Genomic DNA, 14,940 nt, shown 5'->3' with positions numbered 1-14,940 from the left:
TGTCTTGAGTCTTTTCTTCTGTTGAATCTAGCCGTTGCTTTTGTGTTGTCTTATCTTTTGAGCTGTTGACCTAATCTGCTTTATGTCTGAAAAGCCACTTTTGGCGCAGCATGCGCACCAACCCCATTGGTTGACAGATAAAGTGACTGACATAATCTTTTGAGATCTGCTTTTGCCATGCTTGACCAGTACCTTTATCTGATCCGCCCATGCCTTTTTTTACTGTTCCCTGACAGCTTTATCTTGCCCCCTGCAGCTGCCATATCTTTTGATATCTTTTGCTTTTGGAATCTTTTACTTTTTGAGATCTTTTCCCCTTTTTCTAGGGATTGTGTCCCCTAGGGTTTCTCTATAAATAATAATGTTATTTTCCTAACACTACACACACAAAACACTTAATCTCTCCTGTTCTCTCTTGCTCCTTGCTCTCTCTGCCGTCTTCCTCTCTGCCTCCGTCTTCCTCCCTGTTCTGCCCTGCTTTTCCGGTAATATATATTATATATAATAATTTACTTATTAATTATGCTAACTTATAATCAAGACTTAAAACCAATCATTAAAACAATAATCTTATTTATAGGTTAACTTGTGCTTGTTTAAAGTTGGTTCTTGCTTTATCTTACACCGCATCGTTTATCAAGTGAGTAATCTCGTACCTAATCCCTTTTTGCTTTTAATGTTTTGGGATGTTCATGTGTTCATACAAACTTAGAGTCTTAAACTTGTTTATGAACTTTAGTCGCGCAGTATCCCATGTGTTGAGGACGTAGACTTGGCTGTTTATTTGTATGTGTGGATCATTAACCGTCTTGTCGGTCTATTCCGCAGTTCTCATGGTACCATTAGATGAACACGGGAGAACTATCGTTTATGATTTTCTCTTTTGTTTGCACATGCACAGTTTGTCTTGTTTGTGAGCTCAATTGTGAGCACTGGCAGTCTATGAATCTTAGAGTTGGTCCCGATCGGATTACACCCTTGTTGAAAACCAGACATACACATGTTGCGCGCAGATTTATTGTTATCTATGTATTGTATTAAACTTGATTTCTCACCAACACGCAAGTGTTTGACGTTTATTTTAACACATGTTCAGGTTTGCAGTAGCTGTTTTGGAGCTTGTGGGCACATAGGACGTTTTTACTTTTGGACCTAGATTAAAATGTATCAAGACAAGTTATTGCTGTTCGAATATTATGATTTATAATATATTGATGATTTATGTTATCTTACTTTTACTTTGCGCGTGCGCGAATGAATGTATTTACTAAATATTGACACCCAATAGTGTCACGAGTAATGAAACAATATGTGGCGCCCCGATGTATAATCCGCCTTTGGTCGGGGTGTTACAGAGATTGCAACATGTTTGGTCTAAGATTAAGAACAACTGAATAACTGATTCCTCAAAAAAAGGAGAATAGAACTACCAGTTAATGAACCGATCTCCAGTTATGGCTTTTATATAAAACTGATTTTTTTTTTTTGGTCATGGTTATATGTGTATATTAACAGGTGAGTTCTTGTACAAATAAAATTAGCATATTAAACACACATATACCTAGAGTAATTATAGCTTTGAAGTAGAGTAATTATGTTGTAAATATAAAATAGTGTAATAATAATTACTCTAGCTCAAAAGTTATAGAATAATAATAATTACTTTTATTGATAACATAATTACACTAGTTATTTGTATACTTCTCATGATAAAGTCATTTGTATTTGACCCAAACCCGTATATTAAAACCAAACTTAATAACTCCTGCTATTAATAATAATCTTACATATCAAGTTTTGTTGCAAAGTTCTATAAACTCTTGTTCATGTTTGTTCACACAGTAATTAACCGGATACAAACAAACAACCCACTAAACGGTTCATGAATGGTACGCCAGTTGGGTTTGAGATACATTGGTTGGCTTTACGAGCACAAAAGTAGAATGGTTGCAGAGAGGGGCTCTAATAGACCCAATTCAAAGTCTCTGTTACCCATTGTGGTCAAGCTAATCTTTTTCATGTGTTTTGATTCTGTAAAAGCTCAAAATTTCTTGTCCATTGAAGCACCTTGAATACAGTTGAAAAAATTATGTTTCTAGCTATCTCCTAAGCATGGGAAGTATAGTAAAAAAAACTCAAAACTGGATACAAACAGTTGTGATTATCCTAAAAGGGAACTTAATAGTCGTTTTAACCAAACAATAAAAGATATTACTTGATCGCGTGCGTTTGGTTGATGTTAAATGCTGATGATGGCTTTTCTTTAACTCGAACCATGAGTAAACTTCTTTCTTTTAGCCGATGGAGGCGTGAGAAGCTTTTTAACAGAACCAACAGGATCTTCCACCTGCACGGTAATCAACAATTAGCACCAGATTACACATATTGTCACAAAAATTACTTTACAGAAATTATTTTATAAGAAACGACGTTTAGGTTACCTCAATTAGTGAAGATGAAGCTTGGGTTGTTTCAGATGAATAAACAATCTCTTTCTGGCGTTCTAGAGCCGATAGAGTTTGTTTCCAACCAGGTGGCGACTTCCCATTGGATGAAATCCAAGGACAAAAATATCTATGCTGCTTTATCGGATCAAACTCAATTGTTTTTTCATCAACGGTTTCAGATTGACCTGAACTTGCAGATTTCAAAACACTATCTCCAGTTACCTCAACTAATCTATTAGTTGTGAAACTACGATCATCACCACTAACTGTTTCAAACGCAGATGAAAAACGGGTCCTTAAATTTTGACCAACAACAGGCAAAGATATTGTCGGCCGAAAATTCTGCTCGGCTGGTGGTGGCCCACCTGCAATTGTCAAACTCAAAACGTTTTTATTCGATGATGTGGCACTACTATTACCAATACTTCTTGTCTGTTCCCCATTTTCAACACGAGAAGGTTCTAGAACATGATTATTAGGTTCTGCATGTCCAATAAGTCTGACAAATTCTGTGGGCCGTTGAGTCGTTTTGAAAGTCCACAGACCAACTCGGGCCCCACAAAGCCTACATTCTAGAATCACAGATGAATGATCATGTTTCTCAAAAGAAGAACCTTCGGTTTCTTCCATGTTCTCAGAAGTTTTAGAAGAATATACAGTAATAGCATTATTTGCATCGTTGCAATCAACAATGTATGGCAGAAATCTTGGCTCCCAACCACATAGGCTTATGAGCTTTTGTGCCTGAAAAATTGCAATTATAAGTTTTTAACACATGTTAACAACTTAATAATATACACACGCAAGATTTGTAACACGTATTTGGCCAGTAAACGAACCGAACGTTCAATGAACCATTCGGCTGGAAGTTCGTTTATTTAATAAACGAGCAAGCACAAACAAAAATTTTTGTTCATTTATTTAAATGAACGAACATGAACGCATGTCCCGTTCGTTCATTTAAATTTGTTTACATTCAATCGTTTGCGTTTATCTATGCTCGTCGGTTTACGTTTGTGTGTTTATGTTCACTAACATATTCGTTAAAATCTTTTAGGTCAATTACAATTTAGTCTAGTTTTAATAACTTTTTAGAACCAACACATTGTTGTTTATATTATCTTTCAATTGGTTTTAGCTCAGCCATGTCCGTCTGTCCGTTAAAATCCATGAACAGTAACGAACGAACATAAGCAAACAAAAACATGTTCATTTTTTTAGCGAACGAACACGAACGAAAAACCCGTTCATTAGCTGTTCATGTGTTCGATAGTTTGTTCGATAAAGTTAACCAAACAAACACAAACAAACTCTGTTCGTGTTCGTCAGCTACAGGCCTACATGTATTAGCATAAGGCCGTGATACCTGATAGTACAAAACAGGAGAAGCTTGTTCAGATTCATCCAAAGTTGGAGTGCATTTAAGAAAATGTTCTAGCAAAGGGGTACTCATGTAATGTAAGGCCCCGTCACCGGTAACCCTACTTTCGTGTTGGATTTACTCATAAACACAGTTCTATATATCAGAGTTAATTAAAACTTTACGCGGAATATAAAACTTTCATAAAACATTACATATCAATTCGTAATCATGTCTTAAAACATTCCTCTTGTCTTTCAAAATCAAAACATAACTTATAAAACATATCAGATCTTCAGATGCCAGGCTTTAGTCTTCTGCCATGTGTCCTCCACTCAAGCCAGCTGTCTCAACCTACTCACCTGCGTGCATACTAAAAGTCAGCTACGCTGAGTGAGTTCTAGTTAATCATACAATACCATACAATACCTTATTACATACGTACTTAACCTCATAACTTTCTTTCATACACACATAAGTACTCATGCCTTCATTCTTACTTACATACTTTCTTTCTTACTTACATACTTTCTTTACATTCATAATCATACGTTTTAAAGAGCCTTTCGCCCTATAACCTCACAGATATTATAAGGGTCTGGTCCCTAACATCACAGATATTATAAGGGTCTGGTCCCTAACATCACAGATATTATGAGGGTCTGGTCCCTAACATCACAGATATTATGAGGGTCTGGTCCCTAACATCACAGATATTATTAGGGTCTGGTCCCTAACATCACATATATTATTAGGGTCTGGTCCCTAACATCACAGATATTATTAGGGTCTGGTCCCTTGTTTTCGAATATTAGTAGGGTTCGATTCCCTCTTCGTTACCATACAACCATACATCATACCTCGAGTATTATTAGGGCTCGGTACCCTTTTCGTAACCATACAACCGTCATTTCCTTCTTTTATTAACTTTATTACGTTCATACACATAAACATACATATCATACTTGCCATATTTATAACGTTACAACCTGACAGTACGTGCAATATCCGAAGATCGTTCACGTACCATCAAGCAATCATTCATACATATCATACTTACCATATTTATAACGTTACAACCTGACAGTACGTGCAATATCCGAAGATCGTTCACGTACCATCAAGCAATCATTCATACATATCACATATATCACATATGGCATACACTTATCACTTAGGATAAATGTATTAACAACACATCAAGTATGCACACAGCCCCGAAAACATAACAAGGAATGGGGCTAGAAACTCACCTGGATCCTGTTACGCTCGCCGTTGATCGTAATTCCTTTCTTTAACTGGGCTCGGCTAACTGTATAATATTTACACATATCAATTAACTACTACTACTCGTTTTGTATTTCTATCTATATATGACCCACAACGAACGGGGGTCCGGGGGCAGCGCCCCTGGCAGCAGGGTTCTAGGGGCGGCAGCCCCTAGCGGGGTCCAAGGGGCAGAGCCCCTGGCTGGGGTTAAGCTGCCAGGTCAGCTTGGAAAAATTTTATTTTCGATAACTGCCTTAACACATTTTCCATTAGGTTTTTAATTTATTTTATAAACGAACTTCACTTCAGGCGAAGTTAAACCTTAGGCGAACTTGGCTTCAGGCGAAGTTAAACCTTAGGCGAACTTGGCTTCAGGCGAAGTTAAACCTTAGGCGAACTTGGCTTCAGGCGAAGTTATACCTTAGGCGAACTTGGCTTCAGGCGAAGTTAAACCTTAGGCGAACTTGGCTTCAGGCGAAGTTAAACCTTAGGCGAACTTGGCTTCAGGCGAAGTTATACCTTAGGCGAAGTTACGCTTGAAGGCGAAGTTACGCTTGAAGGCGAAGTTCATCAGGCGAACTTAATCTTGCAGGCGAAGTTATCGCGCTGCAGATCTGTTTGCCCATAACTCCTTCGTTTCTTAGCCAAATAACTCGATTTTGGTACCCACGGAATCGTATGATCGGCGCCTACAAAACCCAACCATCAAATCGGCCTAAAATCCACGTTTTAGGGGTCCGATTTGGGCAGTTTGGGTTTCGGGTTCGGTTAACCCGTCAAATCCTAACCATTTTCAGTAATATAAGCTTTGGTGGATTTGTTCTTACCTTACCAACTCAGATCTATCAACAAAATCTCGGTCTCGGCTTCGAATCTTGATCGGTTAGTATGTGTGTGTTTTGAGGAGTGTGTGGAGTGTGTGTGGAGTTTGGTGAGAAATGAGATATTTTGGGATTTTGGGGGTATTTATATCCTTGAAATCCCATTCTCATTTATCCTATCTCAATTAATCCAAGTCCATGACCCGCTCCTACTCGATATTAATAATTAAAACGCGAAATCACTAACATAACTTTCTTTATTCAACATTATAAATTTTAGGATGTTACATGTAATTAATGGCAGTTGATGAAACCACAGGAAGCTCCAAAAGTTGTAATAACGAATCACATCGTTTGTTGTAATTATCAACCAAATCTACAGGTGAAGCAGGCGGGAACTGAGCTAGTTTTTCATCACACGCATTGTCAACCCACAGGCAAAGTAACTTGTGTCCATTATTCAGCTTCAAGCTGAAAACCGAGGCTGCATTCTCAACTACATTACACAGAAAATAGTGTTATAAAAAGAAAACTGATAGTGCTATAAAAGAAAATCAAGGATTACCTTGTTGTTGTGCCCAAGATGATGGTGCAGAAAAGAAGAGCCGGGCCCCACATGATTCACATGCGATGGTGTCTATATCAACATTGATCCAACCTCTCATTGAACAATTTATTGCACTGATTACCTGATGAAAATAGATAACATTAACCTCATAGAACTGCAAAACGGTTATGATCGTTCATACTCACCATAGTAGTATTCAAGTAGTCCTGTAAACGAACCAAACGTTCAACAAACTGTTTGTGAATTGTTCAGCAGCAAGTTTGTTTATTTAATAAACAAACAAACACAAACAAAAATTTTGTTCATTTAATTAAACAAAGTAAACATGAACACGTGGTTCGTTGATTCGTTTATGTCTGTTCGCTTATGTTCGTTTAACTCATTAACCATGCAACTTTATACAATCTGAAATAATTAAATATGTAATAGGTTAGCCCACTATGGCATGCAAACAACTAATTCAGATGTGCATTTTGGATTTTTGGATGAATCACTTAACATTTTAATTTATGGTCGTTCGTTCAATTTTGTTCTTTTACGTTTTTTCTTATAAGTTCGTTCAAATATGCTCATTTGCGTTCACTTTTTAAACAAACGAAATGAACAAAAGTATTTGTTCGGTTAAAGTTAAATGAACGAACAAGAGCACGACCATGCTCTTGTTCGAGGTCATTCTGTTTGTTTGCAGGCTAAATTCATGAGTACTATTTATGGTTAAATAATACGATTAATCGAGATTTAGGAGATGAGTCTAACCTCCGGTTTGGCAAACCATGTCATGGACTTGAATGTGGCAAGCCTTTTGAATAAGCCATCTCTATCCCATGGTCTGCACACAGGCGACTCGGTGGCACTTCCTTTAGATTTCAACTCAACTATATCCAGCTTTGTAGCAGCTGCAGTATACGGGCGTTTCCTGCTTGCTGGCAATGCCTGCAGTGACACTAACAAAAGAACAAAACCTAAGTTAAATTGATTCAGCGACACAAAATTAACATTGAATTAGTTTGTATAATAATAATAATAATAATAAACCCTAGGAATTGTGTACCTAGAGGAAGGGGTAGATTTGGAATTGGAATTGGAATTGGAATTGGAATTGGAATTGGAATTGGGAGATGAAGAAGGAAGGAAGAGCTTGTCCATGACGGCGTGAAATCGCTTCTCTGATTCTTCTGCCATTCAATTTCAATTTCAATTACTGAATTCGATTGTCAAGGTTCGGCTTACGATTTTGCTTTTGTTGTGTTTGTCGAAGACGCAAATTACTATTTGCTATTTTAAGACAAAAGGTTTATAAAAAGGAAAAAACAACAATAATAATAATAATACTTTGTATTTTGTACGAGAATGTGCGTAGTGGATGAAGCATCTATAAAAACGTTTTGTGTCATGTGACCTCACATCTCTATAAAGGCTTTCTGACAAAAAAGAATGTTATGGATGGAGCTCCTGCCAATCATTAATTCATCATTATTATTATTAAAAATACAACAACAACAACCATACCCAGTATAAATCTCACCAATAGCAAAACTGTTAACAGGGTCTGGGAGGATGGGATGTAAGCAAACCGTACCTCCATCCCAAAAGATAGAGATGTTGCTTCCAGAGAGACCCCCGGCTCGAAAACCATATGCATGAGATCAATAATAATAGTGATATTAGTAATGAATACTAATATGTGTTATAGTGATAATAGTGATACTAAATATGGAAAATTAATAAATAATAGTGATATTAGCACTTAATACTAAATATGTGTTATAAATACTAATTTGAGGATAGGATATTATAATAATATATCATTTTTCACTCGAAAAAAGGTGAAGAAACGCCCCTTGTGATAGAAATAAAATCAAAACTCTACGTTTCTCCTAAAAATCCTTAGCCTTAATCATGCGTCTCCAAGAATTCCTATCCTCAACCATGTCCTCAGAGAGGTGCAAATCTAGCAAATCATGCTTAATCCTCTCGGCCCAAGTTAATTTGGGACGTCCTCTATCCCTCCTCCCCTCTATACTAATAGTTTCTACAGATCGGACAGGAGCCGTCGTCTCTCTTCTCTTAACATGTCCAAACCATCTCAATCTCCCCTCTCTTATCTTATCTGAAATGTTAACAACCCCTAATCTCTCTCGAAATACATCATTTCTTATCCGGTCCAATCGTGTGTGCCCACACATCCACCTTAACATTCTCATATCTGCAACCTCTAGCTTACGCTCATGTGACTTCTTGATGGCCCAGCAGTCTGTTCCATATAACATCGCCGGTCTAACCGCGACCCTATAAAATTTACCCTTTAGCCTGTTTGGGAATCTCTTGTCGCACAAAACTCCTGTAGCTGCCCTCCATTTACTCCATCCAACTTGGACACGGTGGGCCACGTCATAATCTATTTTCCCGTCACTCTGGACAAACGATCCTAGATATTTAAACTTCGTTACCCGCGGAACCACTTGGTTTTCGATGGTGATTTGGATCTCCACGTCATCGTTTATCCCGCTAAAGTTACAATGGATATACTCAGTCTTTGAGCGACTAATCCTTAAACCTTTATTTTCTAGAAATGCTCGCCACTCCTCTAACCTCATGTTTTCAGATCTTGTTTTCTCTCGGCCACTAAGACAATATCGTCTGCGAACATCATGCACCAAGGGACTGTCTCCTGAATTGACTTTGACAACTCGTCCAAGATTATTGCGAAAAGGAAAATGCTCAGTGCTGAGCCCTAATGAAGGCCTACCTCTACCGGGAATAAGTCAGTATCCCCCAAGGGCGCACGGACACTTGTTGTAGTGTTGGCATACATATCCATAATCATCTCTATATATTTCCATTGGACCCCTATGCCCTCAAGGCTATCCCAACGCAGTCGACGTGGCACATTATCGTACGCCTTTTCTAGGTCAATGAACACCATATGTAGATCACGATTCTTCTCCCTATACTTTTCCATGAGTCTTCTTAGGAGGTGTATTGCCTCTGTAGTGGACCGCCCAGGCATGAAACCAAATTGGTTCACTGTAACCTGGGTTTCCCGTCTAATTCTAGTCTCTATAACTCTTTCCCATAGCTTCATAATATGACTTAGTAGTTTGATGCCTCTGTAGTTCCCACAACATTGGGCGTCTCCTTTATTCTTATAAATATGTACTACGACGCTGCTCCACCATTGATCTGGCTTCTTACCGGACTTGAAGATACTATTGAATATAGTAGTTAACCACAAAACTCCTTCCTCCCCTAGGCACTTCCACACCTCGATAGGTATGTTGTCTGGCCAACTGCCTTAGCCCTTTCCATCCTCCTTAGTGCATTCCTCACCTCTTCCTGCGTAATACGTCGGCGTAAGCAATTATTCTGTTGTTGTCGTCGTAGGCGTGTGTTGTCGTTTTCTTCTTGGTAGGCCCTCTCACTATTGAAAAGGTTCTGAAAATTGATTTTCCATCTTAATCTGATGTCCTGCTCTTTAACTAGTACCTGCCCATCCTCACCCTTTACTTCACAGCCCCTAGGTCTTTCCTTCTATGCTCCCTTGCCTTGGCAATCTTGAACATATCATGTTCCCCCTCTTGTGTTTCTAAATGTTCATACATTCGTTTATAGGCAGTGTTCTTTGCCTCCGACACTGCCTTCTTCGCCTCCCTTTTAGCCTTTTTGTATGACTCCTTCAATCCCACTCGCTCTTCCTCATTCGTGCACCTCATAAGCTCCCTAAAACTTCCTTGTTTGTCCCGTATCTTTTCTTGGACGACCTCATTCCACCACCACGTCTCCTTATGCCTCCCCGTCTTTCCAGTCGTAATCCCGAGAGTGTCCTTCGCTACTTGGGTAATTTTTTTCGCCATTGCTTCCCACATCTGACATGAGTCCTCTTCTGCTCTGCCCAAGGTCATCGAGATAAGCTTATCCTTAAATAGTGACAGCTTGTCGTCCTTTAGATTTCCCCATCAAATCCTATGTGTACCCTTTCTCTCTCGCTCAATTAACTTATATCTAAAGTTTATATCTGTCACCAGCAATCGGTGTTGAGCCACAACCGTCTCCCCTGGTATCACCTTACAATCCCTCCACCAACGTCGGTCTCATTGCCTCATCAATATGTAGTGATCTGTGTGTTTCGTCCCCCGCTTCTAAATGTAATCAAATGTGATTATCTTTTCTTAAAGAACGAGTTTAAAATACCTAGGTCATGGGCTACTGCAAAATCCAGGAGATCTGTGCCAGATTCATTCCTATCACCAAACCCAAAACCCCCGTGGACGGCTTGGAAACCCTCGTTATCCTTACCGATATGACCATTAAAATCACCTCCTATGCACATCCTCTCATCCCTAGGTATGGCCCTTACCACCGCGTCTAAGCGATCCCAAAAATCTTTTTTTTCCCGATTTCCTAGTCCAACATGTGGTGCGTAAGCGCAAACTACTGTCACTACTTCCTCACCTAGGACTAGTCTTAACACCATAATCCTATCATTATGCCTTATCACCTCCATCACACTATTGTGTATTTCCTTAGCCACGAACCCTACACCATTCTTAGCTCCATCAGACCCCGAGTACAACAATTTGTATCCGTTACACTCAGCCCCTTTATGCCCTTTCCATCTAGTCTCCTGAAGGCATGCTATCTGGACCATACACCTTTTAAGCACATCTACCAGCTCTAACAACTTATCACTTAGAGTTCCTACATTCCAGGAAACCAAACGCAATGTATGTCCCCTACCTTTTTCCTTACCTACACCCCTCCTTTCCGGGCATGGTCTCAAGTAAAAATCATGGCTTCTACGGTCTATGATTGTCACTAATCACACAATGCCAAGCAATGGCCACAAAAGATGTAGGTCACACGTCAAATGTCACACCCAAAAACACAACGACCCCCTAAGTGGTAAATATGTGTTAATAAATAATATTGGGAGTTTATGTTAATCAAAGTGGGTAGATTTTATTAAAACTTTATCAAACCAAAATACTATTTTAGGCTTGCAGTTTTAAATTTTAGGCTTTAAATTTAGAAAGATTTAGTTACCGGGTCACCGTTACCTGGTCGGAGAGTTGCAGGTCACCGTTACTTGGTTGGACACTTAACCGTTGTTGGACGTGCGGAGAGTTGCGGATTACCGTTTCCGGCGTCGGTATGTTGCAGGTGTTATTACCGTTGTTGACGTACGGAGAAAATTGTTACGATGGTGTGCGTAAAAGTCGCCGGCTGTCTTACAGTCCCTGACCAAAAACGACTCCCTGGTAGCTTGAAAGTAGCTTTACGTAAAAATTGCCGGCCGTCTTAGAGTCCCGTTGGCTCGCTCCTTCGGTTTTCAAGCGGTCATAAAAGGTGGTTTTTTGTGAAGAACTGTGATGGAGGTAAGATAGGGGTGGAGAAGAGAGAGACTTACCTGGTGCGGGGAGCTCTACCGGTGATACGGCCGGAGACGCTTGACGATGTGAACGTTTGGGAACGGCTGGGAATTGTACGGAGAGAAAAAGGTAACTTGTACAGAGAGAAATATGTTGTACAGAAATAACATAACCGAAAATAATGCGCATACGTTATTATTAAAAATAATACAACTAAACCAACCCACCAATCAAAAATAAGCTTCTTCCCCACATTCAACACTTTGTGGGAAGTGACACCAACCCCAAAACAACTTATAGCGCCCGGGGCGGTGCTCCCAACGCTATGGGGGCTTTTTGAGTAGGTATAACGTCTCACTACGCACGGTCTACCAAAATTAGGGGATCATTTTTCACCTGTCATAAAAAAAATTGCAATGTGTTATATAACCCGACCATTTTATGACCATGTCCGTTGTTTATGGGATTTATTATTTGAATTGTGTGTGTACGTGTTATGTTTGTAACGGTAGTCTCTAAGATTGACGATTAAAATTGATCTCTCTGTTTTCTCTAGTTTTTATCATGTTACTAGCACCTTGCTCTTCCAAAACCATAATTCATTCGTGTTACTCGATTGTTCTTATTTAAATCTAAAAGTATGTGTTGGCTATTAATTTTTCATTATGTTGTTGAATAATTTGTTGTTCATTGCGTTTCTTATGAGCCACATAACGTGTAAAATGATCACTGTAATAGTCTTCTTGTAATTTTATTCCCATTAACTATATTCGAATAATAACTCCACGACACAAATCATATCTAAAAGAGGTCATCTACACCAACAGTTGATCTTTTATCGCAGAAGTTTGCATAAAAGCATGTGACTGATAGATGGCCCAAGGATTCAATGGAAGTGCCACAGCAAACACATACGGTTGAAAACAAGTCCATTGCTAAAACATCTTGTGTTGAAATCATGTTTGGAGCCACTTGCTAACCAACGGAGCCACGAAGGTTAACCTTTGAAGGGATAAAATTTCTTCAATATATGGTATGTAATCTTTTTGCATAAACGACTTTTTCATAGTATTGATATGATAGATCGCATTAGGAACGTATCTAATTCACCTCCCATCCACTTCCATATTTGATATTGATACTATGAAGTTAATGTGTAGTTCTACACATTACTTTTACTCATTTATTTGTTGTTCTCCCAACAACCATCTCTTTTAATTCAAGTTTCATTGCATGTAGTAAGGTACCCTATGGCTATAGGTCTTCACCACCTACAATTCAAACATGTTTGGAAAAACGTCCTTTAATAAGTATATTTATAAGCTTAACAATTTAGCCAAAAGACATCTCAACTTACTTGCTAGCCAGTAGATTAATTACGAGTTTGAATCTTACATGGAATGCACGAATAAGAGGTTAACCTATTCACTAATAAATGCATCATAAATAAGATGTCTAAATTGTTACGAGACTATGAGCCACTAAACGTTGAGTCAGTGCTAAATGTGCCGATATGGTGGTGATTGGTGTCAGAGGAAGATGTGGTGGTGGGTCAAGGATATGATGTGTGAGTGATAGACTGAGGGCTATGAATATATCTGAAGATACAAATGAGTAAAATTTAAATTCAACGTCATTTTAAAGCTTAGGGCATGTATGGCAGAAAGCTTTTAAGAGTTTATAGCTTCAAGCTTTTAGGAGTTTCTAGCTTCAAGCTTTTAAGAAAAAGCTCCTACTCAATTAAAAGCCTTATTTGGTTGAAGGAGTTTGAAGCTTTTACATCATGAGAAAAAGCTTAAAGCTTGAAGCTCCTACTAGTAGTGTTTAGAAAATGCTACAAGCTTTTAGCAATTTAAATTACTTAAATAACTTTTTAAAATAGATACATTTACTATTATATTTTTAGTTATGCCCATTTTAGTTATTTTATATATTTATTAAAATCTCCAGCTACTCTGCCAATCATCTAAATATATCTAAAAAGCTACAGCTTCCAGCTACCAGCTTTAAGCCATCAGCCACCAGCTTCCAGCTACAGCTACCAGCTATTTTTGCCAAGCATACCCTTAATGGATAAGAGGTTTGCTGACCGATTCAAATATCATTCTAGTGAACCAAACACATTAATGCTGACTGATTAAGATATAGCTTATTAATAGAATTATTAAGAGACTAGAAAACAACCCCTAAGTAAATTATATTTTATGTGAGTTTGTTTTTACACATATACAATCTACCTATTCTAATAAAGTAAAATAAATGGAAACACTTGTCATGTTTTGGTTAATTCTCATAATTTTTTTCCCTTCAAAACTAATATACCCTAATATATGTAATAAATCAATAATTATTCACTTTCCTTTTACACTATAATATATATATATATATATATATATATATATATATATATATATATATATATTTATAAATATAAATATTAACATATTATTTTACTATATATTTCAAAATACTTGGTGAATTCCAAAAATCAACAACAAATTATGTTTCTCAAATGAAAATTGTTTTGAGTTTTTTGTGGATGTTAAATTTGATTTTATGGGTCAAAAGTTGGTAAATAGATTGTTTGGTACAAGTTAACTAAATTTAGGTCAAATTTTGTTACGGGTCAAAAATGAAAATTTTGAGTATTTTTAAAAGTTTAAGAATGCAAATAGATTTATCGTCAAATTTGTTATGGGTTCAAAGTGTTAACTTTAAAATGTCAAAAGTATGAAAGTTAGAATTTTAAACATGATTCGGGTTTCAAGTTTATTTTTAAGGGCATTTTTTGAAATAATCAAAAGGTTCAGGATTTGGCAAATTGACTATTTTTCCCTCAACTATTAAAACTTAAGAAAAGATTGCGAACACTTTCGACATGCCACCCTCAACTTTCAAATTTCAAATATTTATGTCAACATTAATTTTTCCTTCAATGGTGATCAGAACATTATATGGGAAGCATGTCATGCAAAACTATGCTCAAATGAAACAAAATATTCACAAAATTGAATGGGTTAACATGTTATTTTTTATGTTATCATTATGACAAAGTCGAGAAGCCCTCTGAAACTTATCAAAATCTATTTTATGGTGTAGTTTAGAA

At 37.6% G+C, this 14,940-nt stretch overlaps 1 protein-coding gene across 1 annotated transcript; it reads right to left on the bottom strand.

Moving 5' to 3' along the window:
* Positions 1 to 2,219: 2,219 nt before the first annotated feature.
* Positions 2,220 to 8,107, bottom strand: LOC143634060 (uncharacterized). The gene is made up of 7 exons (XM_077102239.1): positions 8,045 to 8,107; positions 7,222 to 7,398; positions 6,463 to 6,586; positions 6,193 to 6,393; positions 3,814 to 3,905; positions 2,442 to 3,191; positions 2,220 to 2,347 (listed from the first exon to the last, which is right to left on the bottom strand). The coding sequence occupies exons 1-7, from the start codon at positions 8,105 to 8,107 to the stop codon at positions 2,264 to 2,266; spliced, it is 1,491 nt and encodes a 496-aa protein (XP_076958354.1). The 3' UTR covers positions 2,220 to 2,263.
* Positions 8,108 to 14,940: the final 6,833 nt, after the last annotated feature.

This window comes from Bidens hawaiensis, unplaced genomic scaffold, assembly GCF_021521415.1.
Source record: "Bidens hawaiensis isolate Kalapana, Puna unplaced genomic scaffold, B.hawaiensis_p1.1 tig00006990_1, whole genome shotgun sequence".
NCBI classification, from domain to species: Eukaryota; Viridiplantae; Streptophyta; class Magnoliopsida; order Asterales; family Asteraceae; genus Bidens; species Bidens hawaiensis.
The sequence above is the reverse complement of the archived record's forward strand: the minus strand, read 5'-3'. Positions and strand labels throughout refer to the sequence as shown.

What these genes read in the sequence shown, in the direction of transcription:
- LOC143634060 (XM_077102239.1), bottom strand. Translation starts at nt 8,107, where the DNA reads ATGCATATGGTTTTCGAGCCGGGGGTCTCTCTGGAAGCAACATCTCTA. An exon ending in CTCTATCTTTTGGGATGGAG is followed by an intron (nt 7,399 to 8,044) that starts GTACGGTTTGCT and finishes GTGTCACTGCAG; the next exon opens with GCATTGCCAGCAAGCAGGAA. An exon ending in GGTTTCATCAACTGCCATTA is followed by an intron (nt 3,906 to 6,192) that starts ATTACATGTAAC and finishes ACGGGGCCTTAC; the next exon opens with ATTACATGAGTACCCCTTTG.